This window comes from Harpia harpyja, chromosome 1 (assembly GCF_026419915.1).
Source record: "Harpia harpyja isolate bHarHar1 chromosome 1, bHarHar1 primary haplotype, whole genome shotgun sequence".
Classification (NCBI taxonomy): domain Eukaryota; kingdom Metazoa; phylum Chordata; class Aves; order Accipitriformes; family Accipitridae; genus Harpia; species Harpia harpyja.
Genome location: NC_068940.1, coordinates 60,471,458 through 60,498,156, shown reverse-complemented (window position 1 = coordinate 60,498,156; position 26,699 = coordinate 60,471,458). Strand labels below are relative to the sequence as shown.

Sequence of the window (26,699 nt, the reverse complement as noted above, 5' to 3'; positions counted from 1 at the left end):
AGTAGATCAGTGTTCTGGTATGGGTTAAATTGAAATGTTCAGTCCTCTCTTCGTTTTCCGCATATTCTTAACGATGTTATAGAGACTAAACAAAACCAGATTTGTCAGCAACTGGATGGGTTTAGCTACAACAGATGTCAGAGTGAATTTTGAGGGTGTAGAGAAAAGGGAATTTTGCTGTTGTTTTATGAAGTTCCAAAACCTAAGAGGTATTAACATCCATCTGTAAAGTCTCTTGAACTGTGTAAATACTACTTGTCTCCTTAATTTCTCTTAATATTCATTTCTTAAAAGTATATACTTTATACGTATGTAGGAATATATACATACTGAGATCTGATAGAGATATATGTGTGATACCAATAATGCCAAGGTACTACTCATTCACACTAGTGAATGGTCAATAGTGTTCAAAGTATTTGTTTAATGAAATAATTCTGAAAAGCAGATGAAGTAAAAATCTTATTCATAACTTTCTACTGTATCTATGGTTAATATTTTAGTTTCACTCTGGGTAGTGCATTGGAAGTTAGCTCAGTACTCACTGGAAGTGAAAAGAGAAGGTAAGAGAAGATGGAAATGCAGTAGAAAACTCTGGTGAAAAACTGTATGGTGCATCTCCATCTTAAACTATATCAGTTTTGATAAACGTGTTGAGAAAGATACTAGAAGTGCAAAAGGTATAGAAGGAGGAACAGTAAGGTTTATCAGATGTATGAACTTTTCAACAGCAAAGATAAGTTGGTTTTGAATGAAAAAGAGCAGTGTTGTCATAGATTGTTTGTAGCCCTTGACTTGTTTGTTCTTTTGCTGTAAGCATAATACATATAGGCAGAATTATGTTCAGCACCTTTATAATTTGTCAAATGCAAGTGAGATAAGAAAGTTTAGCCAAATTTCTGACTGAAAATTTATTTGTTATTTAAAAAAAAAAATTATATTTAAAATGTAGATATAGCTGGAAAATTCTTTGTCAGAGAAATAGAATGTCACCTAGCAGTGACAAAAAATACAAACTCCATAGTCCTAAACATGCATAATCTGAGACAGGTGTTCATCAGCAAACTGTTTTATACGTAGCTGGTCACATTTGCATAAAAGACATCTCACTGTCTTTTAATTGGAGTAAGATGAGGCTACATCACTCATGTACATCAAGTACAAAGAAATTAAGAATTATTTTTTTTAATTGTGAAAATTGGGTAAAGACAATATATTTTCAAACTGTTCATTTAAAGATTTTTCTCTCATATAATCACTTTTAAAACTAAATATAAAGTTCAGTGTTCTTCTGCCTTTTGAAGTAGAATGTTATCAACATAACACTTGTGATAAACTTACTCTTCTCATTAAATGCTAGGCGTAACATGCATAATGTTTTCTCAGTTAAATATTTCACTTGAATTCCCGTGGCAGTTGTAATTACTGTAACATGGTTAGATATAGTTTGCTTTTTTTACCAGTGATGTGTAGCATTAGCATTTTTTAGGTGCCTGTCTGACATACAGCTTTAGGGAGCAAGCTTGTCTTCTATTGTAAGGCCTCTTAAAATTGTGAATGAGAAGCAGCCCGGATCATATTCATAATTAGTAGTGTTGGGATTGTGTTGATATGAAGAAAGGACAACATTCGTGGAGAAAAATAACAACTTTTATTCATCAACTTCTGGTTATGTAATCTGTTTTTATGCTCTACAAAACTTTTTTTAAAACAAGGTAATTTTTATAGCTTGTGTTTGGCACTATATTAGTACTAAACCCTTTTGTATCTCTGATTGTATTTTTTATAATACTCCAAATGAGGAAAATGAATCAATAGTAAATGTCCATTGCTTTTAATTTTGGATACAGTAAACTATAAGAATAATAAACATGCTAAGAGAGTGTTTAAAAACAATGCATATGCTGACTAAAGTATTCACATCAGTGTGGCACACGTTTTATTCTGTAGACACATTTAAAATAGCAAAAAATCTAGAAGAGTAATTAAGTTTTTACAGCTGTTAAACTGTTAGAAAAGCAAGAATAAATTGCAATAATGGAGATTTAAGCTTGGATTTCCTGTTTGTTTGTGGGGGTTTTTTTTAAATAAGCTTTTGTTCATTCTGTGGTATCATCTTCAGTTCTCTTTCACCCTTCTTATCTTTTGAAGTCCTCTGATTTTTCTGATCAAAGTGAAACTGCTGCTGACTATTTTAGTCGTTCCAACCGCAGGGGAAGCATTGTTTCTGATGCAGATGATGTCCAAGGTTTGAATCGTGTGAGTGTAATGCTTGTTACTATACTGTGGTGAATACAGCAAACTGACTAACCATGGATTTTCTTTTCATACTCTGAAAGAGTAAATACTGTAAAAGCATTCAGAGTTATTTAATGGAAAATAGGTTTTTTGAGAGGTTGGGGCCGTTTTTTGTATAAAAATGTCTGGAGTCTGAATTTTTAAAAAGCATGCTGATTTATTTACTTTAAAGGGGATTTTGCCTGTTGCTAGAAGCATGTGACAAGTGTTAACACTTCACATTTTTTGTGTGTGATAAGCTTAAGCATCTCTTAAATATAAACTGTTGAGCTTGTTTTTTCTTATGGAAATTAACAATGTCTGGGGTTTTGGTGTATTTTTGGAATACTACTACTTGGTTTAGTGACAAAAATAAATACTTACAACCGTGCCCTTGCTAGTGCATTTTAGTGTTCATTCATCCTAGGTGAGAATTGGTCAGGATCCATTACTGGAGCACTCATTGTTGGCTACATTCTTGAACAGAATCCCAAGTCAATAGAGTGTGTTACAGGAAAACTATCATGATGGTTTTTCTGTGCATCCCTTTACACCAAACCTAGCTGCCTTCTCTTTATTGCTGCTGTAAGTTCTAGAAATTCTTGTTTCTTGCAGTCAAAACTTTCATGTTTAATAGTGGAAAAAAAAAAAGGGAAATTTCTGTTCTTGAGCCTGTCTTTGAAGTAACAGTCAGGGTTAGCACATGTGGTAGGAGGAGAGGTTGAGAGAACTGGGCTTATTTAGTTGGGCAAAGGCGATGCTACGTGGTAATCAGCAGCCTGCAACTGCTTGATTAGGTAACAGCCAAACTCTTCACACCCATGCCAAGCAGTGCAACAAGGGGCAGCAGTCTCACACTGCACCTTAGGAGGTCCAGAGTAGACACTGCAAGAAGCTCTGCAAGGAGGTTAGCGTTGCAATCTGACAGGTTACATCAAGGCTGGAGAACCTCCATCCTCAGGAGCTGGTGAGACTTAGCTAGATAAAACCACAGCTGACCTGGACTGTTGGCAGCAGTTCTGCTTTGGATGGGAGGCTGGACTAGGTGACTGCTAGAGTACCCCTACAACCACTTTCTGTGATTCTGCGTTTACATGATTTAATACTCTTACAGTGCTATGTAACTTGTATTGTAATAATGCATGGTATTTTATTGTCTGTACATGCTCAAAGCATGAAAGACCAATCATTTCTCCAGTTTAAATTTTAGCTTTTTTTTCCTCTTTAATAAACCTGCTTTTCTGAAATTAATGCTCTGCTAAAAGAAAATGTGGAGGCTGAGACTGGCAATTATGCTACCTTCTCAGTTGCTTTTATTACCATCATCATTACTATGTATTACTAGATTCCAAATTTATATTCTAAGTTATTCCAAATGGATACTTCAGATCAATTGGATTCTTCACATCATTTTATTATCACAGTGGTGACAAATATTTGCAATTTACAATTTCAGTACGTCATTGGAGGTGGTGAATTTGCCATGGAAATACAATGTTGCTTCTATAGAAACCACAATAGAAGGAAAAAGAAAGATCTCATAAAGTAACATCTGTTTCTACTGTGATTGTAGAAGACTTCCAAATCTCTTCTCCCTGGGCTGGGAGAAAAACAGGTGTTCTCAGAGAAGCAAGATATTTGAGATACCATACGCAGTATATCATACTTGTTTTTGAAAATATGGCAACACGTTAATGTCTTAATTTAATTCCACCTATTTTGATTCTTAAAAATGTAGAAAATATGGAAATCTACAATATAATTTTGCAATATCAAGAGTTTCCTAAATAAGGAGGAGGGGTGTGGTAGTTCTTTTGCTTAGGGTTCAATACATCAAATATAAATTGAAATTATTTTTTAGGTTGCTATTAACTAGTACACTTCAGTTATGGGCTTTTACCTGAATTAGTTTTGTCCTGGTATAATTGCAGGTTTCACCAAAGAGATTGAAGGAACAAATGTGTTTTCTAATAACTAGGACATTCACACTGGTGTCACTGATTGACATGCACTTGCATGAAGTTCGTGTTTGTTATGCCACCAAGTGTTGTAGTCACTACTGTGTTGAAATTTAAAATAGTGAAATATGTTTTATTGTTCAGTACTTTAATATTGGTAATGACTTTTTAAAAACTTTAAAAAGAAGTTTCTGGCTTTTTCTTTACAAGCATTCATTTATTTTGCAATTGAGGTAAAAACTACTTTTTCAGGCTGAATATTTTTTTCCTGTCTTGATCTATGCTAACTTCTGGAATTTCACTGGGTTTTTTATTTTTATTGTTTCATTTTCTGTTCTTAAATATTTCTCGATATCTTTGAACAGAAGATGGTGATTCAGTAGTCTCTCATTGCAAAAGGTGTATTGTGATCACTTTCCCTTTTTTCTTTCAGCTGGAAGAAAAGAGTGAAAAATCACATTCAGAAATATTTTCAAGGGTAAGATTTTTTAATTTAAAAACTATTGAAAGTCAGTGTTCATCCACAAATTTACAAGTATTAAAATAGTTCAAAAAGTATAATGCTGTGTGGTTTTAGTAGATTTTATTTTAGTTATTTTTAAGAGGTTGCAAAGAGACATTTTTAGACATGTTTTTAATCTCCAAAATTAATGCTTTGTGTCTTTTATTTCCTGAGGAAATAATTTTATTCTTTAGTTTACTTTTAGCAAGTATTAGTTTCTTACAGAATTTATTTTCTGTCACAAATATTTAGCAGGAAAGGTTGCATTGTAAGAGGCTAGGTTTATAAAAATTCATGTGCTAGATTCCACTGGAGACTTTCTTCTGAATCTTGGGTGACAGAAATTGTAATTTTTAGAAATATTTTAAACTTCTCCAGTTTTTCAGCACTAACAGCCTCCTTATGAGAGTATTCTGAACAGATGACTCGAAACTGGAATGTTATAATAACTGATAAGTCATCAAAGAGAAACCAAAATTTCACCAAGAAGAAACATAAGTGCTGGAAAATAATCAATAGAAAATATTGTCTATAAGCTAATATTAAGAAATGGTAAAAAGAAGAGAGAAAAGTGTTCAATGACTGTGAAGAAATTTATAAAGAGTAATGTATGATTCCTCATACAATGTTTTTGCCTTTTTAAGCCATCATCTCGCAATTCAGTAAGTGCAACTCCTCTGAGTGGCAACTCATCTAGGAGAGGAAGTGGAGACACGAGCAGTTTGGTGGATCCTGATGCGTCCCTCAGTGAATTACGGGTAAACTGCATTTTCAGGAATTTGGAGCTAGTTTAAAATTGTATTTGTGGTTCGGAGGAATTTTTCTTTGCTACAGAGCTTCTGGTTTCTTAATAGTAAGAAAAAGTTACAAGGATGTAATTTTCAATCACAGAAGATTTCTGTATTTATCTTGGAAATTGTATTTGTTGTGTTCATAAATATTTATAGTGCTAACAGTTTAGCTTATGTTAAAGTAAGACTTTGTTTATGCCAAATTTGAAACAATTCTGTCCTATTTGAGATGCCTTGGATTCACGGATATAAACAAAATCTTAATCTCCATCAAGTTGTTGTGAATTAATTATAATTTCTGTGAATTATTGCAGGCTTTGGCATTTGACAGAAATGCACGTAAACCTTTTAATGCTTTTTTGACTATAAATTCTTTCCCCATACTACTTATGCAATGGTTCATTCCTATGTCCTGCAGGATATCTATGATCTTAAGGACCAGATACACGATGTAGAAGGGAGATACATGCAGGGACTTAAAGAACTAAAGGTATCAGGGCTCCTCCCAAGCATGCGTTCTGTATGGGTATTTTTGGGTAACGGAGATATTGCTGGTTCAACTAACTATATAAGGCTTTACTAACAAGTTTTTGAATTTCTTTAAAGCATGTATCTAACTTTTAATGCATAGAGAGCATCAGCTTAAATTTGTCATGTGAGTAAATTAAGATATGATTTAAATGTACATGAGAGAGTATATGTTCATTATTTGGCTTATGTTAAAATAGTATTAAACTTTCATATTTTTAGCAGGTGTTTTCTGTTAAGATAATGAGAGGTTCAATTTATATTTTTTTAGAGTTTTGTTGGCAAATAAATGGATATTCAAAATAATTAGTATGTATTGAATGGGAAAGAAAGAAATGGGATATAGTTATGACAAAGAACTTAAGAATTAGTCTTCCAAGTTTCAGCAAGTACTACATCTTACAAAGCAAAACTGAAGTAATAATTTTGAAAGATGTGCTGAAATGAATCTGGGCAGGCATATTGCTTGCAGGAGAAGATTAATTTTGTTTTAATACTTTGCCATTAAGAAAGAATTTTTTTTTTTTTTATGCTTATGGTTTACATTCCCACTATCTTTGTCTAAATTATAGGTTGGTGTTTTCAGCATTATGTTAATGAGATTTGTCTGTATTTTGGCTTGTTTAAATTAGTATGTATGCTTTTCTTTTTAAGTTTTCACACAATTAACAGTTTGCAGTTAATTTAAAGTATGATTATTTTCCCCTCTTCTGTGTTGAAGGGAAACTGAATACAATGAATGATGTGGCTTACAAATCTTTTTCAGGGTATTTGTTCTGTTCTCTTTCCTGTTATCAAATTGGTTCCATGTAAAAGTAGAGAGATCTTTCCTAATTTTTTATATACATATAGAGACTGAATTTAATGAATGCTGCTTGATTTCCTTGATTAAACAACATATTAGATGGTATAGTAAAGAGAAAATATGTAATTTGAGCTGTTCAGTGTAGCAAAAATTATTTCCTCTTTAGAGGTTAAGTAACTTTCAATCAGATAGCCTTATGCTCAGAAGTAGTATGTCTGGTTTTAATCATATTGCCATATGAATATTAAAAGGACTTCAAAGAGCAGATTACAAGATTATTAGACATAGCTGTGATTGTACTAAGTTTGAATAAAACGTGAGATTGCTTCATGTTTTCAGAATAGATCTAATTCTGTTTTGCATGTTTGCCAGCATCTCATGACTACTGTTCTGAATCATTACTAATGCACTATTATTTACTGTAATCCGTTACAGTTACCAAAGACCACAGGTGTGCAATGACAGTAAGATCTTGATCTATGCTTGGCTTACGAAATTGAATTGCATTTTATGCTATCATTAGCAATATGTTCCTAAGTTGATTTACCTTCCATACCGATTCTTTTGAGAACCCTACTTTCTAATTAGGATGGTATTGCTTTTTTCTCAACTTCTGCTTTAGTGGTTTTGTCTTGTGTATGTTAGAAGTTAACTAGGATGACTGCTTTTACACTTCTTTTAAGCGTTTTTTCAGTGGTTGAGTAACAGCGATTTGTAATCACACTATCTTCCTATCTCTGTGGTTGCCCATCTCTCGTGCTGCTAAGAGTGTGGTTTTTACCTGGCTACAAAACTGCTGGGTGTCAGCAGAATAAACTCTAATGTGGATAGTTCTGATTTAGTTAAGTCTTCAAATCTTTTCATGTCTGTTTGATTCAGTTTTGTTGATTCTTTCTATATTCTCTTACATCAGCTAGAAAGGAATCCTTTTTCTTTCCTCAAAATTTTTCTTTTATGCAGTTAACAGAGTACTCTCTTGATGTCTGCTGGGTTTAATCACCTTGTTCTAGCCAAGTAGGCTAATTTGCATAGCCCTTTGGCTTTACTTGATAGAATTGTGGGTGGTATTTCTTCATAGCTTTAGGTTATGTGCAGAGCCTTATCACCCATTTTCATTTGTCTTTTCCCACTGCTTCATCCTTAGGCATCCCACTGCCTCATTCAGGTGTTTCGGAAATTCTTCCAAATCCATATCACTTCTCACCAAAGTGGAAGATTACTGAAACTACATGGAATTCTTGAACCATAGGGAACATGTGTAACACTTAAAAAGAAGGAACAGTTCCAAAGAAGTCTTAGCAATGTTCCAGTTTTTTTAACTGGTCAGACACTCTTAGGCATGGCTTTGTTTCTTTCTCGAAAGCAATTCTCTCTCTTCTCTTTCAAAATCAATTTATTCCTGTTGCATAACTGCAGATTTTTTCCCCCCATTAACTTGCTGATTAATGACATTGTAATCCAATCTTTTAAGCCCTAACCTAGTCTCCTCTTTAAGGCTGGAGTCCTGGAGCACATGGCATACAATAAGAGGCTGAGAGAACTGAATTTGATAAGTCTTGGGGGGGTGGACCGCACTATCATCACTGTTTTCAGCTGCCTGATAGGAGGCTGTAGAGAATACAGGGCAGACTCCTTTCAGAGGTGCACAGTGACAGGGCAAGATGCATCAGACAAAAGTTGCATTGCAAAGGCAGAAATTCCAATTAGACCTCCAGAAAAAGACTTTCACAAGGAAGGCAGTCAAACACTGGAACAGGTTGTCCAGCCAGGTTCTGCAGTCTACATCCCTGGAGATACTTAAAATGAACTGCAGATGAGCTGTGAGCAGCCTGATCTTGGTTGGCCCTGTTTAATTAGGAGATTGGACCAGATGGCATCCAGAGATCTTTGCCAACCTAAATTACTATGTGACTCTACTCACCACATTCACAGAAACAATCAAACTGGAATTTTTTCCTAGTTGTACTTTTTGTTAAATTCTGTATCTCCCCATCTACACCATCACAAAAAATGTTTTCTGTGGTTTTAATCTTAAGAATTACTTGAATGCACTTAAATGTATTCTTTATTTTTTCATTATTTTCTGCTCTCTTATCCTGAATCTTCTTTGCTCTTTGCTATTTAGTATTTCCAGATGATAATGTTACCTTTCTTATATTTTTCACTACTTATACTGTCTTGTCTCTTCTGATCTGTAGTCTATCAGGATATGTCTTAAGTTATTTTTTCTGGGGTTTCTAAAACACTGTTTCTCCAGCACAAAATTCCAGAATTCAGTGAATGGAACAGAGAGGTATAAATACATGTGATTATGATAAAATTATAAAAGGTAAAATATGTATTTTAAGGACAGCTTTTTCAAAATGGAGATTTGTAACATGGAATAGCATTTGGGGGTTGGACTTTTTTTGGTTTTCTTATAATGGAATATTGAACTATGACTTGGTATCTCTAAAGAGAATACATGAACATAATTCAGAAACAAAAAAGGTTGCGTAATTTTATTGTATAACAGATAGCACTCTTCAGCGTTTTCTTAGGAAACTTAGATTGTTACCACCTTCTCCCCTAATATCTTAGTCCTTAGTCCTACCGTTCTGTTTTCGGGAAAACCCAAGCCTGGTGCCCTTCCTGTGCTAGTACTTCTACTGTCATAATACAAATAATTAAAAATTGAGGTTTTGCTACTTATGCCTTCAAAGAACAGATTACATGAAATACCAGGGGATTTGTAGTAGGGCACAGATCTACTTCGGAAAGGGAATGGCTTAATAATTCTTTTTCAGTTCTAAAATTAGGATTCTATGAAACTCAATTTTTGTATTTTTAAAAGAATGTATATTGAAATCATTGCATGTTTAAAAGTGCCTGGAGTGATAGTTGTTCTAGTATTTGAATAGTTGACATTTGTTACAGTACTGAGAAAAAAAATAATAGGATAAAATCATTTTGGTAAATGTGGGAGAGTTGCATAAGAGGGCATATAGCAAGGCATATGTGCACCTTCAGGTAGAGAATCAAGCATGTGAATCTTTACATGCCTTTTTTTTTTTTTTTTTTTTTTTTTTAAATCGTAGTAAGAAATAGAAAGACAAAATGTCCGCTTAAATGGAGAATCATTATTACTGAAAAAACGTGACTACCTTTTGAATCTGAGCTAATAGAGCACTAATTAAATAATGAGCATTAAGTTAAAGTTACTCTTAGAGATATTTCTGTGATCTTTTTTAGTCATTTAATTGTCTGAGTTCTCTCTGTCAGATTTGTTGCCTCATTCTGAAGTGTCTTCTCGTGCATGCTCTGAAAATACAATAAACCTGTGATATTACTACTGTATCCCTGTGAGTTACCTTGTGAACATGGCAGAGCAGAAAATGCAAGTGGAATATTATCTTGTAATTTTCATAGTTTTGTAATGATAACTTTCAGTGCTGTGTATGACCTAACCTGAATAACGGAAATTGAACTGTGACTTGGTATCTCTGTAAGGGAAGATACGAATATAATTCAGAAACAAAAATGGTTGCATAATTTTTTCTGTATAACAGATAGCACTCTTCAGTGTCATGGTGGTATTGTAACATTATAACAATGCATCAAAAAGTTAGACTAATGTAGGCCTTTCTATTAACTATAGGATTCACTAGCTGAAGTTGAAGAGAAGTACAAGAAAGCTATGGTGTCCAATGCTCAACTAGACAATGAGAAAAACAACTTAGTTTACCAAGTGGATACTCTAAAGGATGTCATTGAGGAGAAGGAAGAACAGATAGCAGAGTTCTACAGGGAGAATGAAGAGAAGTCAAAGGTACTGATTTTTAAGACTTTTTTTTTTTTTCTAATTATGAAGATAATAGAAGTCTTGTACAAGATACACCATAGAAGCCTGGACTACTTAGTAAGAACAGTTGAAAACTTTCGGATTAGTAGAAAAGTCCATCTATCTCAGTGGCCAAAGATGTTTTGAGTATTGTGTTGGTTTTTAAAAAGAACAAAATGCCACTACCACCCTATCCCCCCGACCTCCAGGAAAAAGTAATTTAATTAATGTGATACACTAAAGATGAAATATGCATTTAAATCAAATAGGACATGTTCAGTCCCACTTTCTTGGAAAGGGAAGACCTATGTGGCAGCTTTTTCCAGCAATATTTAGATAAATTCAGTATCTGAGCTTTTCTCATTAATACTGTGCCTAAGACTTTATGGCATCTTTTCTCTCTACATTTTATTAAATAAAATCTTCTGTATAGTAAGTATCTGGAGAACCTACTAGCCACTTGGTAGGTAGAATTTCTGAAATTTTTGCAGTAATTTCTTAAATAATGTTATGTTAAGTGATATTACTAACTTTTTTAAACTTTATATTGAAAATGAGTATCAAACCCAAAACAAAAATAAATCACTAATTTATTTAATATAGGAATTGGAGAGACAGAAACATACGTGCAGTGTTCTGCAGCATAAGCTGGATGAACTTAAAGAGGGTCTTCGACAGAGAGATGAATTGATAGAGGTATGTTCATATGAGATAGTGTATGATCGAACTTGTGCAAATAAATATGGTGTAAGATTTGAATGGGAACAGCCATCATAGACAAAATGAGCTTAAATATTTTCTTGCATTTTTAAGAAAGAATTTATCTTTTTTTAGTGGGAAGAATTTAAGCTATCAATCTTTCTAAACTTATAAAGTTGAAAATGTCTCTGCAAGGTTTTCAGATGTGTTACATATTGTAAAAATCCTTAATTCCTGTGAGAATAGTGGTTCAATCGTGAATGTTCTTGTATCTTTTCTTCTTTGTGAAGGCAGAACTAATGTTTGTATGGCCAAAATCTTTTTGCATAGCCAGAAATTCTGATGCATGGATAATACCAAATGTTATTCTTTGCCTTTCCCAAAAGTTTCCATTTCAGTTATTTCAGAGTTTTGTAAACATCAACCACTGAAGTTTGCAGTAGTGAATGTTTGTTTGTTTACCAGTCAAGCATAAATATAGCAACACTGGTCAGCATGTGTTGGGTCATAACCATGTTGCTGGGGGTGTGGTGCATTCTTTTCCCCTTTCCCCCTTTTCTTCTGGAAACAAATCAGTGTGTCCTAAAATCCTAGCGCTATTATCAGTCTTCATTTTAAAATGGTCCACAAAGATGTATATTGTCAACAGTATGTGGGTGTCCATTTCCCATTGATTTTACCTCTAGCACTGGAAGTCGTAGTTCCATTAATATGTCATTTTCCCACCACCTTTTGGTTTCAGTACAGTACCTGATTTCTAAAAGCTATATAATACTGCATTTCATTGATCAGTTTCTTTCCCTGCTAAGTTCTTGTGCTGTCCAGATAGTAGTACAGCAACTCCGAAAGACTTCTGAAAAGTCCCAGATCTGTTATGGTTACTGAGAAAATGATATATGCTTCACGAACTGGAGTTATTTGAGTTACTAGCAGAAGAAAAGGAATAAGATTAGCCTAAGTGGCAGCATTTTGTGGCAGATTAATGCTGACAAGCAAAAAACTTAGCAAATGCTGGTTGTAGCTCTGTCACTTGCTCTGGATTCTCTTTGACTTTGCTCTCAATTAAAAAAAACTTTATGCTTTCTTCTTTGGCTCTTGTTTGGGTTTTGGTTTGGGTTTTTTTTTTTTTAAGTATGTGAATCAAGAATATACAATAGATTTGTCTGGAGTGTTCATTTTGGTAGAATGTAGCATGCGTTGAATATTCACCAAATGTATGCAGTCCCTTCAAAGATTTGACCTACATTTACCATTTATTTGAGTAACTTCTCCATCTATTAACACTAACAGAAAATCTAGTTGAAGCCATTTGGCCTTTTGCAGAAGGGCATTGTCTTCCATTCCCAGATGTAAAATCAAGTTTGCTCATTAGGGGGGCAAAAAATTGTCTCTAGCCCTAAAAATTCTTATTTTGTCTTCATACATAATTATATGAGCATAGCAAAGAATTTTAGTTATGTTTGCAGGGCAAGCAGCAAAATGCAGTGTTAGGTAAAAAAATAGGACCACACTTGGTATGTATTAATATAGTATCGGAAAGCAGTCAGCAGCTGTATTTCACTTCCTGGATGCTTGATTCAAACTTCCTTCTTTATACTTTTAAGAAGATTTTCTGTTTTGTAAAATATTAATAAAACCACTTGTCGACATTAGCATTCACTTCCAAACGGGGCTTGAAGGTATCTGGAAACTACAACAGGGTAATTACTTGCCTATAGAAAGGATGTTATCCCCAGTCTGCGGTGGGAACTGTTACTAAAGAGAAGTAGCTCTAGCTGCACTAAATTCTCCCATCAACATTGGTAGAATAAAATTAATTACTGTTCTCTTGCGTGAATCCATAAGGAATATATTATGTTAAGTTGCACCCTTTTTCTTTGACTTCATGTTCATAAACTCTTTGGTTGACTTTTATTGCTCAATTTCCTTTATCTATTTGAATGGGGGTTTTTTTCCATTTCCTTACCTCTCTTTCCTCTTTTATTCTTTCCTCATCCTATTTACTACAGGAGAATCAACGCATGCAGCAGAATATAGACTCCATAACCAAAGAGGTGTTTGATCTCCAGGAGACAATTAATTGGAAAGATAAAAAAATAGGGGTATGAATCAAATATGGGGGGAAAGGTATCTTTTCATTTTAGAAGTAGATGGATGCCCCCCACACCCCAAGGGATGCTGTGTACCCCAAAGAAATGAAGGCCACTCCCAATTTAAATATTTAAAATGTTTTGCAGTCTTTCTTTTCTGTAGAAAATGAGCTCCACTTCATCTTCACTTGCATAATGATGAGTAACACTAATTAAATTTGTAACATAATAAACTGTCCTGCATGTAATTTTATAATTTTTTTACAAAATATTTTTACCTGTATTCAGGGCTTGAGAAAGTCATCGTTTCCTTATTTTTAACAAAGGTAAAAATGGCCTGAGTCCATATATTGATCCATAGTGACATAGCAGTAATATAATTTTATACAGATTTGAAGTTGTTTTTAAAGCTTTTAATCTCCTTAGAGGCAAATACAATTTTCAGAACTTGGAACAGTTCAAAGCTTGCTCGCCATTTGACTCCTGCCTCTGTAGTCATCTTAACAATTTGCTTAAGAATTAGTGGATTTTAAAATAGTCTGCTTTACACTACCTGGGATAAGAGAGATGAAATACCCCAAATAATGGAAAACCTAGAGAGCTGCAGGACCTAAGGGTCAAAATGTAGAGAAGCCTCAATGAATATTTGTAGGTCACGCTTGCATTTGGCATACTGTCGTGGTTTAACCCCAGCCAGCAACTAAACACCACGCAGCCGCTCACTCACTCCCCCCCACTCAGTGGGATGGGGGAGAAAATCGGGAAAAGAAGCAAAACCCGTGGGTTGAGATAAGAACGGTTTAATAGAACAGAAAAGAAGAAACTAATAATGATAATGATAACACTAATAAAATGACAACAGCAATAATGAAAGGATTGGAATGTACAAATGATGCGCAGTGCAATTGCTCACCACCCGCCGACCGACACCCAGCCAGTCCCCGAGCGGTGAATCCCTGCCCCCCCCCACTTCCCCGTTCCTAAACTGGATGGGACGTCACATGGTATGGAATACACCGTTGGCCAGTTTGGGTCAGGTGCCCTGGCTGTGTCCTGTGCCAACTTCTTGTGCCCCTCCAGCTTTCTCACTGGCTGGGCATGAGAAGCTGAAAAATCCTTGACATTAGTCTAAACACTACTGAGCAACAACTGAAAACATCAGTGTTATCAACATTCTTCACATACTGAACTCAAAACATAGCACTGTACCAGCTACTAGGAAGACAGTTAACTCTATCCCAGCTGAAACCAGGACACATACCTAGTGCTAAAAAATACGATCTTGAATTGACTTCTGCAGCCAACTTGAGCATTCCTGTATTCACTTCTGATCCTTCTAGGGCTGGTAAGCTTGGATGCAACACTGAACCAAGCTGATTTTGTGATACCACACATAAAATACCAGAGTTACCAGCTACTGGAATTGAGACTTGGAATTGAAACAATGGTTGTGTGGGACCCTTTGAGGAGCATCTCTAGAGCTTCTGTATAGGAAGGAAGGCGGTACAAGAACAACTGTGTTGATATTCACTACACAGCTAATGTATATCAGGCAGGGTTTGTCAGCTTTGCTTCTGGGCAGCACAGAAGTGGTAAAACTGTCTGAGTCAGCCTTATCCTCGGTGATAATTACATGACTCTGAACTTGTGGCTGTTCTGGGCTGCAAGTAGATTGCCTGGTGATGAGAGGGAGTTGACTGGAAGGCCTTTAGAAAGGAATTTTCTGCCTTTTAGTAACTCTAGGGTCATTTCTCTCTAACTGAATTTTATGCCAGATTTTGACACACAGATTTCTTTGAAAATTGCTGTATTTGCTGGAGTTCAAGTCACTTTGAAAAGTTACCTTTTAACCAATGGTGCCCAGTTAAAAAAAGCCCTGTTATAGTGTCTTTTTTTCAATGCACATTTCATGTTTCAGTCCTTCAATCCTTGTTGCAATCTTCCCTTCTATCATAAAATAATATTTCAACATTTTTTAAGTTTTTTTCTGAACATTCTTCTGAAAGGTTTTTTTTTCTTTTTAATTAACCATATTCTTTCCATACTTACTCTTCACCTTTGTGTACTGGACTGTCTCAATTTGTGCATTTTTTTTGTGCAAGCACTTTTTTCTCTTTCAGATATGTTGCCAGAGTTAGTACAGAGCATATAATTTATCTAATGTTCAAAACAATAGCTACCAGACAGATTGACAAGAAAGGTATTTTTTTCCTTTAGCCAAAATTTTCCTGCTAGTGTCTGTGTTCTTGTAAACACCGTAACTGGATTTTATTTCTAGGTGGGTTTTTTTACTATCTTGGAGTTGAAATCTCTTAGTTATTAAAATGTAAAAATGCTGCTGTCTCTTCTTTCTCACTTCTGTCATCTAAAAACATTTACATACTTTTCTTAGCTCACTGTTTTTGAGTCTTTCTGCCCGATACTTAGTAGCTTTGCTAATTTATACTCTATTCCAGCTTCAGAAGTCTCTGAAAAGCTTCACAAAGGAGTAGTTTATAACTAGAATTGTAACCTAGTTTTACAATGTATGCAAGACTGATGCTGTCTCAGAGGAAGAAAGGGAGGCAAGCAGAACAGAGATAGCATGAGTTTCTTTTACACCTGCCTTCTTATATTGTCCTGTTTCTACAAAGTGATTGAAATTTGCAGTTGTATTGGGTCTTAAATTAGATCAATTTGAGGACACTGAACTATAACTTCCAGGTTATATTCCTGAAATATACAGCTATTTTACTGTTTGGTGGCTCCAAATTGTACATGCATTGCCAATTTGAAATTAGCAATGGTGTGTCTGAGTTTGGTATAGATTTTGTGAAGGTTTTTGGAATATTTAGAAAATAGGATCTCAGACAAATCTGCTTTCTGCCAAGTCATCAGATTTTAATCACAGTGGTATGTTAACACATGCCTGCAGACCTCAGTTGTCCAGATTTCTGCCCCACCCTGCCCCAATAGAAGAATTGCAGAAGTAGATTCAATACAAAATCCATGTCATATATCATAATCCCTGAGCAGACAAACACTAACAGTTTTACTAAAGTTTTTCAACATTGAATAACGATTACTAATCTCTCCATAGGTAGAGATACATGGTTATATCAGTTTCACTTCCTTCCCCATCAAAATTTTCTGATTTCCAACACTTGTGCATAGCGGGTGAGGATAGAAAGGATGTTTTGGGAAGGTCAGCAGCATCACAGGGCACTGCCAAGCAAACAGGATCCGTGTCTGCAGTGTGATTCTGGGCCTCTGTGTCCTTTTTCTCAAGTGGACGAGCTTACTTCCCCCTCCATCTCTGCCACTATTCTTCAAAAATGGCAAAGGTGTATGTATCTTTAAGTGGAACACAAAATGATGTAATGATTAAGGTTCTTCATACTGTTTATAATGTAGTTAGAGATCTAGTATGCGTTAGGAAATAAAAGGACATCTTATGAATTGTTAAACTATGATGTGACAGCTAATGCTTTCACACATGTTGAATTACCTGTATTTTAAATGTTACATTTACATGCTAATAAATCAAGTGCAACAGCACTTAAATTTTTCTGTTGAAACTGAGTAATGCATTAAAACATTGCTCTAGTATACAGATTCTAGGTAACTACTGAAATTCAGCACACTGCAATTGTTACGTGGGGCAATTACGGTACAAAGTATACACCTTCATTTCTTTCTTGGTATCAGTCCGTTCCTAAACATTCATGCATGACATAAGGTTTAGTTGGGTAACTTTTGTGGCAAAATGTGTGTACACTTTTGTAGTTGCTGTATGGTCAGGATTATTTGTAATGCATGCAGTATTGAATTTGAACGGAATACTGGGATGCTGCCCAGTCAAGTGAAAGTGTCTCATTAACTGCCAGGTAACACAGCTCCAGCATAAGTAGGCAAACCCATCTACGTCCATATTGCGCTTTTTTGTGCTAAAAAAGTGCTGCTAGTGTTTGCTGCTTTTTTTTCCCTCTAAAACTGATTGCTTTGGTTTTAGTAAAGGGTGGTTGTGTAATACTTACACTAGTTTATTTACTACTTGCTTTTGTAAGTGGATGACAGGCTTATATATCCAAGGTCTTTTATGAGGTAAGATTTCTACTTCTACACCCTATAAAAGGCAGAGAAATTAGTTCAATGGATGTAATGTTTTAGGATCTTTGCCAATTGAGTTTTAGCAAATTTTATTTCTGGCCACAGAATGCCTGTATTGAGAATCACTTACTCTTTTGGTATTCAATTTAGGTTATCAAAATCTACCAAAAATAGAATCCACTAAATAAAAAACTATTACAGAATCTACTAAGACTTGCCTGGGAAAAAATTACGTCATGACAAACATGCAGCAATGAGGCTAGATATATGACTTGTAAAAGGTAGTTATCTGAGATGTATATTTTTATATATATATATATATATATATATAAAAAATACCCCTTTTAATTTCTTTACTTTTATTGAGCTCTTTGTATTTGCTTGTAGAAAATCTCTCTGCTATCTGTCATATGCTTTTTCTCTGTGCCATTCTTTTTCTTGCTATCTGCCTGAACCCAGGCCCTAGAAAGACAGAAAGATTACTTTGACTGCATTAAGACTGAGCGAGATGAGCTCAGAGAGGAGTTGGCTGACCTGAAGGAAACAATGAAGAGAGGAGAGGTATGTTGGTAGTAGTTACTTTACAGTAACAGAAATCCAGGAATGGGGTGTGAAATCAAGGTCAATGAAAAAGAGGAAGAATGGTTACTATTCTTGTGCAGTCTCAAAACCTGACCTTAGGGTAGGATAAATGGTGCATTTCATTGTAACTGTTTCAATCAACTTGCAAAGCTTTTTAAAGACTTTTCTGTCCAATTATACTTTAGCATGTATGAGTAGCTTTTTTTTCTTTTGTATTTTTAGAAACATGGATTAGTTATAATTCCAGATGGCACACCAAATGGTGATGTAAACCATGAATCAGTGGTTGGTGCAATAACAGTTGTATCACAGGAAGCTGCTCAAGTGTTGGAATCTGCAGGAGAAGGACCACTAGGTAAAAAATATCCTAACATACTTTATAGAGTGTTTGAAGTCTTTGTTTCCCTCCTGTTCACAGCGGGTTGTGATTTTACAGCCACAAAAAGATACCTGTGATGCTTCTGGAATACATGCTTACACAACTTTCAAGACTGACTTTTTTTTTTTTTTTACACTGAATAAAAAGACAGATGTATGTTTTGAGTAAAAAAAAAAAAAATAGTATGTGCTTGGGTGTTTGTAATTAATTAGATCTCTTGATCCAGTTTCTGTTTTTATTACTGTCAGAAAATATCTTGCCTAAAAGTGTAGACTTTTGCATTAGTATGTTTTCTGTTGTGTTTCATGAAAAAATTCTTTAAAAAGATGTATAATCAATGAAAGAACTTCTGTTACAGAAAACAATGCATTGTATGTTCTTTCCCCTTCCTTGAAATACTTATGCCTTTATTAGTGTAAAGCAAGTGCAGTCTTTCATCACATCCATTAGGAAAAAAAAAGTTTTAAAAGCATTCAAAAAAATGACGTAGACAACAAAGATACAGGTTTTAGGGGCCTTTATTTTAACTTGTTTTTATCCTTAGGTTGAACAAGTTATTGTATGCATAGTCAATCCACTGTAAAAACGTTAATTAACATGCAAAGAAACATCTCTATAGACTTGCATTATAATTGTACATAATATATAATAGTTACATATTTTTGTTTTGACAAAGATTAGACTTGATGCATGTTTCTGCTGTAGCTCCATCATGGTGAAATACAGATGTCTTTATGCTTTGTTACTGTCAAAGGTACAATTTCCAGGATACCTGCTCTGATGTTAGCAGGGTGTTGCCTGACAGACTGTTTTGTAGCCATTACTGATCTTCTGACTGATTAGAGATATTGCAACATTCCTGTGGGTCCTTTCCCAAGTACTGTTTTTTTGTGGTTTGAGAACACTTTCTACAAACTTTATAAACATATGGGGAAGCTTAGTGTCTTCCCTGAAGAGATAGCAATCTTTAAGAATAAGACAGGGAAAAGAGTATACAATCAGAAGAAAATTTTGTTGGAAATGGCTGTTCTAGATATTGGGACAAAACTGTGTTTTATTACTGAAAAAAAAAATCCTCAGTTGTTAATTTACTTTGAAGAATTACTAAACTCAGAGGTCTTGCTTTTAAAATTGTTATACTAATAAACAGTGTGAATGAAATACTTTTCCTTTTTTTCTGCTATTAGCTGAAGGCAGGTATGTTGTTATTGGTAAGATACCAAAGTTTCATGCTCCCAGTCCTATTAGCTTTAAGTTTGAAGAGCATCTTAGTTGAAAATTAACAAAAAGTTATGAAAAATATCTTCTTAGTTACAGATTTCTCTGGTTTTTAATTGGGTTCTTTGGTTTTAGATGTCCGGCTACGAAAACTGGCTGGAGAAAAGGAGGAATTATTGTCCCAGGTAAAATAAGCTATTCTTTTCAGAAATAGACCATTGTGTATCATTTTGCAGACTGTTAATATATTAGCAGTAAACAAATACTAAGCACCAAAGGTGCTTAATCAAATACTTAAGCACTAAAGCAAAATAAAATATTCAACTTTTTACCTGGCTGGCTACCAGGAATTATCAGCTCCTCTCACTAGTGTCCTTATACATGTGACTTTGATCGTGGCTGGTAAAGAACCCTCATTTCACTAACTGGTTAGCTGAAATCTAACTGCCTGCTGACTCTACTGTTACTGCACATACTTAAAGTTGTTCTTTCTTTCATTTTGTCTTATGTGGAAATATTGCAATGACATTCTCATGAGCTCAAGTGGCACTGTCTTCCAAATTTCTAAGTGGTACTATTTCTTTGATCATTTCAGTTACTCAAATAATATTAATTTTCTATCACAGTAGTCATATTTTAATACAGTTCAGTATTTAGAAGAGAGGACTCAAGAAAATATACAGCCATTGAACAATTGTTAAGAATACCATAGTTTTTGTGCTTCTAGTTGAACACATTGCACATTTAAAGTGGTGTTGTCAATATTTGTTTTTGCTGGAACGTACCTTAATTTTTGTATAGGTACTTGGTTTAGAATGCTAATAAGTTCTAATATTGAATCGAGGCTATTAAATGTAAGTATATAAAGATATATGTGCATATTTATCACCATATAATTGTAAAAATCGCTGTTAAAATATTTGATTTATATCGCAAATGGAAGTTTGGCAAGTAGAACTCCCACACCGCTAATCTGTAGGGCGATATTTTGCTAAAAGAGTCAAAAAAGTAGCTCCCACTTCTTTCATAAACTCCAGACACAGAGGACACAGCTGAGGATCTGCGTTCCCTGACTACTGGAAAAAATACCAAGGCAGCTGCTGTAGCATAAAATGGAACTGTTTAAGACTAATGTGCACTACAGACTTGCCTAGGACCATTGCTTCTAGGTGGAGTAAAAGAGGGGACCCTGAAAAAGCTGTGGATTATTCTTTCTGTAAATTTGGCAGGATATTGTTCATTATCTTCATACCTGTTTAGAGTGTAAAAGGTATACTGTACAAGAAATGCATAAACAGAGTTTCATGCTGCCGCCTCCTCTGGAAAGGCAGGTGTATTAGAGTTACAGGGTACCCCTGCATTGCACAGAGATCCCTGCAGCACTGACCAAACTGGTGGGTTTGGCTTGTGCATTGACATGCAGAGGGCACTCGCCCAGCAATGGGGACAAGGGGCTGCAGCCGCAGGCTTCAGGGACTGGCTTCCCTGCCTCCCCTGCATGGCTCTGCTACTCCCGCTTACAGAACCATCTCAGCCAGTGGCATCTCAGGACTGCTTTGCCTTTTTCCCACTGAACATTTAGATACACAACTACTGAACTTCTGGGAGTCTCTTTTTCACAAAAGAACACTTCTTTTTCAGGTTAGAAAACTGAAGATGCAGTTGGAAGAAGAACGACAGAAATATTCTAAAAGTGATGGCATGAATCCAGATATCATAGGCTTAGAGAATGGTTCTGACTTGCAGCTAATTGAAATGCAGAGTAGGTATATGGTTCCTGTTCAAAGGTATTCTTACTGGGGAGAGGAAACAGACTCTTCCAGCTCCTTTTCCTATACTGTTGTGCAGTAGTAGTATTGTGAATGAATATATTGTTGAGCAGCTAGTTTTTTGTCAGTGTATCTCCTTGCAGGAAACTTCTCACTGCAGAATAGCTTAAAAATCTGCCTCTTTCATGAAAGAGTGTTGAATAACAACGTTCTGGGAAGTTCTTTTTCAGTTGATGACCTTGCCTAGAATGGGTGCCACTACTTGAACAATTTCAATTTTTAGATGATAAAATTTCAGCTGAGATATTTTGTTAATATATTCTAGCTGATTTTTTTATTTTGTTGAATCTTTGATACAGAAACTTAATCTAAAAGATTCTCTGAAGCAAAACATGAAAAATTATTAAACACAGTATCCAGTGTCGCTTCATAGAAGCGCTAAGCTACTCTCCATTTCAAGCAAGCTGTTTCTTTAGCTGAAAACTTTACTTGTTTGACAGATTTATTTAATACGCTTGTGGCAATGAAAGTGAACAGATCACTAGCGATGTCAGGGCTAAAATATAACACCAAAATAATTTGCAAAGCTCCTTTGTGTTTGTCAGGCAGGTTCAAGCCTTGTGCTCCTTATTATTCAAATGTTATTACAGATATCTATGCTAAATGCTGCTGGTATTATGTCTATTGTGATTTGACCCATTTTGCAGTGTGTGTTGGTCACTGCATTGATTCTCTTTATTGAGAGATGAGTGTGCTGATCTAAATATGTGTGTTTTAAAAGGTGTGTATCTCATTATACATCAGAGATTTAATGCACACTCCTCCAGAGGCAGTAGTTGTGTTCTCTATATAACAGGAAAATTACGTCCTTGTCATATTCTCAAAAAAGATTTCTGAAAGAACATTTACCTCTTTATAATCCTGTATACAGGCTTCTCAATAAAACGGTCTTTTTAATGAATTTTAATTAAAAGGGAAATGGGCAGTTTAGACAGTTACTTTGAGTAACATATTCCTGTCAATTTCTGTCTAGGAGATGCCAACAGACAAATTAGTGAATACAAATTTAAGCTTTCGAAAGCTGAACAAGATATAACTACCTTGGAACAAAGTGTAAGTGTGTCTGTCTTCATATTTGTTGTTATCTTTACACTTGCTCTGTACATTTCTACAATACTTTTTTCAACAAAAACTATGAAAACATCTTTCATCATTTGCTTTACTGTTTGTTTTTTAGTTTGCACAGAATGGCATTACATTTGTATTTTTATATTTCCTGCAATTCAATACCTGTGCACAGTCTAACCATAAGAGAAAATAATTTGGAGTTAATTTACTAAGATGTGAATGTACAGCAGAACATAAAGAGGAACTGAAGCTACTAGTTCAAAAAAATCGGTTTATGTAGCTTAATTACTTGCAAGAAAGTTGTATAGACTGCGGAAGGTACATAATTTATTCTCTGAAATTCAAGAGTTTGGTTTTATAGATATACATATATATCTCACACTGATTTACTCATACTTTGTGATTGTAAGTCAGGAATGTGGCATTATAGTTCAGCATCTCTGTAGATCACCTAAAAATCACATAAAGGATTATCATTTGAATCAGAGATGCATAGTTGTACTCTCTTGCACAGCAACAGGCTACTAGCCCGTCCTGTGGATTTGGGGGTAGCAGGGAGCTATAAATATAATAATCCAGCAAGTGGGCTTTAACCCCTGCAGACTGCACCTAGGATTTGTCTTGAGCCCCTTTTTTACTGCGGAATTCTGTGCTTGAGTTCAAGATGTTTTGCATCATGTCCTGATAACAAGTTACAGTCTCCTTCCTACTTTGCACTTTTTCATATGGTCTCTGCTTTTCAACTTTCCAGCTTTTGTTTTGAATCCCATGTATTCCCCAATTCTTGATTTTTCTTTTTCTAACTCTTCTCTCTCTGCTTAGTTCTTTAACCTTTTGTATCTTCTCAGCTGTGTCCTATGCTATGTTGCATTCTCTACCGTTTCCTGTGACCCTCGCCAGGGAGGGACAGGCAGTGAAGGGTATTCCAAGTTTCTGCCCACAATTTATTTTACTGTTTTATTTGTTCTTTTAAACACTCTCTTTGCAATTATGGGTGCTGCTAACACAGTTAAACCTCTTTCCAGAGGGAGATACTATAGATAATTCATAGGATGCCTTGTGTTATGGTGGCTTTTCAGAAAGGGAAGAACAGCTGGTGGCAGGTGAGCTCAGGGTGGAACACCTGAGTAATTGTTCCTTTTGGGTTTGCAGATTGGACGACTTCAGGGGCAGGTTGCAAGGTATAAAAATGCAGCAGAAAATGCAGAAAAAGTAGAAGATGAACTCAAAGCTGAAAAGAGGAAGCTTCAGCGAGAGGTAATTGACTTGATTTCCTTTTCAGCTATATACTCCTTTCAGTCTTGAACTGCTCTGTCTTTTGCCTTCAAGCTCTGTTTTTTGTAATCTTCAGTTACAGCTTTTAAATGTGTTTTGAGGAGACCTCCGAGTCTATCAGTGTTGCATTCAGAAGACAACTGTAGCACATAAAAGTAATACTAACTACAATTCAATGCAGTACTTTCTTGAAAGGAAGGATCTAAAGTTGTATTTTCTTCTAAATGTAATGACATGTACTATTTTAAACTAATCCTTCCATAAAAATTACTGGGGAGCTGAATACTCCCTATGTCAAGTGCCAGTCTGGGAAGTTTCCAGCATATACCTCACAGGTTGCGGGGAAGAAGCTGTACTTAGTTGAGCTGTTGATTGTGCTTGCTTAAGAGCTGCTGCATGACTAGGATGATGCCTGCTACCCATGGGAATATATATCCATCAGCAAGTAATAATGGTGGAGAGGACTTTACCTTTAAATAATGTGTAATAGAAGTTGCAGGCACCTAGTTCTTTTGGAATGAGTACGTTTCATGTTTCAATTGCTTCCCAATATTTTTTTTTAACAGTTGAATTCCAATTCATCTGACTGCAATAATGAAAGTGTTGTGTCTTAACTCATGTGGCACTCTTATAAAGCACATAATAACTTGTATTCCTGATTTAATTTCCTCTGTCAAAGCTTAAGAACAGCAGAAAGTAAGTAAACTTAGTGATCATAACTTTTGCTTTCATTTTATAGTTAAGAACAGCACTGGATAAGATAGAAGAGATGGAGATGACTAATAGCAACTTAATGAAAAGGCTGGAGAAGATGAAGGCAAATAGGACTGCGCTTTTATCTCAACAGTAAAGTGGAAATTGAAAATACAGTGCACTGCTCCTTGAATAACTAGCCCCTAGCTCGTTTTTAAATACAGACTTTCACTGGCACAAACTATTTGAACACTGAGCTGTTCATTGATGTTTTAGTTTCATAAATAAATGGCATACTTCTTTTTGTAAGTTATGAGAGAATGAAATGTAGTTTGAATTCCCATGTGAATGGCAGCAATTTTTCTGTAGCGTTTGATTCTAGAGTCAGAGCTGGAGCACAATGCTGTATGTTCGACTTAGTGATAGAAAATGTTTTTACAACTGTGGAATCAAGTTTACTCACGATCTCTTTTGGCTGCTTTAATGATGCTTGATGCTCGGAGACAACTGCATGAATTCAAGAAGACACTGTATTACTGTATTATAAACTAACATATATTTGCTCAAGACATCACACAGCACAAGTGCCTTTTATCTGGTGCAATTTAGACTTCATTGTTGAAATAACCTTTGAAATCAGATAACGTTTTATTTTAAGATACATTTGGGGTATTCACTAAACTTTATACATTTTGAGAATACATTTTTGTAAAATATTTAAATTTATAAGAAAAGATAGGGACTGTATATAAAAATCTGCTTTTTTGCATGGGCATATCTGAGTTCTAGGTAATTTTGTCAAATACTAGCCCCTGATACTCTTAGTATTAAGAGTGCAGATTTAAAAACTTCCGTTGTACACCATCAAATTATGTCATCTGCTGCTTAAGTGTGAATTGAAATTTTAGGGTGGGAGGAAGGGTGGGAAATGTGGCTAAGGAGTTTATTAAATGGACACTTTACTGACCAAACCCAGATGTTTTGTGTTTTCTTTTAAATACTGAGATACCAACAGGACAGAGCAAAATCTTTGCAGAAGAGTAAATTCTGATCTCCATATTCTTGAAAAGTATCTTTTTGGCTTTGGAATAGTGAGTTTGAATTTTTTTTTTTTCTGATTTCTTATCCTGGTCTGCTACTCTTTGACAGTACTGCCATGGAGGAGGGGGGCAGTACAAGGAAGAAGGTCCTTTCTGGAACAGTGGTTTCTGTCTGTAGCTTACTCTCTATGGGCAGTGAATGCTGTTAAGAACTTCCACTCTTTTCAAGCTGGCACATCACAAGTGGCAAGTGAGCAGCACCTGCAGTTGCAATTCTGAAGTATTTGAAGTGGCACTGCCCCTGTGTTGGACTTTCCTTGAGGCCAGCAGGAGCCCAACATTTGATCTGAGAGGAATCTTTCCTTTGGACTTGTATCAGATGCTTTTCTGTTGCAAATTGCTGCACTTCAGGAGTATTTCTCAAAGCAAGGCAGGTTTCAGGACCTTTGCAATCCAGAGCATTAGTGCTTCTGCTTGTACCAGAGCTGCTTTCCAAAGAACAGCCATCTTGACAGTGCAAAACTGAAGCTTTCTGTCTCTTTTGGTTTGGATGCTTCTTGGAGTTGGAAAAGAAAATACCTTCCCTGTTGAGAAACCTCCTTGTAAGTAGCAGATCTCCCGAGGCCTACTTGTTAAATAGGAGACAGTTGTAGTTTGCTGATCCCATAGATCATTCTGTGCTGTTAACTCTTTACATTCTGTTGTGTACTTGTTCAGAAGAAACTATTGGGGTCTTGAGTAGTTGTTCTTAATGGTGTGTATTCTGAAGATAAAGGGATACTTCAGGGGATTTGAGAGTGTTCATATGTACAAAACTCTGATAAAACCTTATTTGGCATGTGGTGGGGAGCACATCTTTTTAGTTCACTTCCTCTAAACCACCCCGTTGAAGCTGGACATTTTATGGCATGGGGAAAACTGATTTCAATATTAAACAATGACAGGCAGCTAAGGAGTTACTAACTCAGAGTCACCAGCCTACTGCAAAACTTTCTGGAGCACAGGTAAAGCATCAGTACATCCTTTCTAAAGATGAAGGTTTCTAGTAGTTTTTAA

General features: G+C 35.4%; 1 protein-coding gene across 22 annotated transcripts in view; it reads left to right on the top strand.

Annotated features, from left to right (window-relative positions):
- Positions 1–25,574, top strand: part of LRRFIP2 (LRR binding FLII interacting protein 2) — a 61,401-nt gene extending 35,827 nt beyond the window's left edge. For 9 of the 22 annotated variants that reach the window (XM_052796336.1, XM_052796344.1, XM_052796309.1 and 6 more), the window contains 14 exons: positions 2,152–2,259; positions 4,669–4,713; positions 5,382–5,495; positions 5,947–6,018; positions 10,499–10,669; positions 11,285–11,377; positions 13,390–13,482; positions 18,019–18,120; positions 18,364–18,496; positions 19,874–19,923; positions 21,380–21,500; positions 22,541–22,620; positions 23,788–23,892; positions 24,650–25,574. In XM_052796336.1, the coding sequence (XP_052652296.1) occupies positions 2,152–2,259; positions 4,669–4,713; positions 5,382–5,495; positions 5,947–6,018; positions 10,499–10,669; positions 11,285–11,377; positions 13,390–13,482; positions 18,019–18,120; positions 18,364–18,496; positions 19,874–19,923; positions 21,380–21,500; positions 22,541–22,620; positions 23,788–23,892; positions 24,650–24,760 (1,398 nt within the window). In that variant the 3' untranslated portion in view covers positions 24,761–25,574. The remainder of the gene's footprint in view (positions 1–2,151; positions 2,260–4,668; positions 4,714–5,381; positions 5,496–5,946; positions 6,019–10,498; positions 10,670–11,284; positions 11,378–13,389; positions 13,483–18,018; positions 18,121–18,363; positions 18,497–19,873; positions 19,924–21,379; positions 21,501–22,540; positions 22,621–23,787; positions 23,893–24,649) is intronic. The other 13 variants (XM_052796404.1, XM_052796437.1, XM_052796486.1 and 10 more) reach the window with 11 other exon arrangements.
- The last annotated feature ends 1,125 nt before the right edge of the window (positions 25,575–26,699 follow it).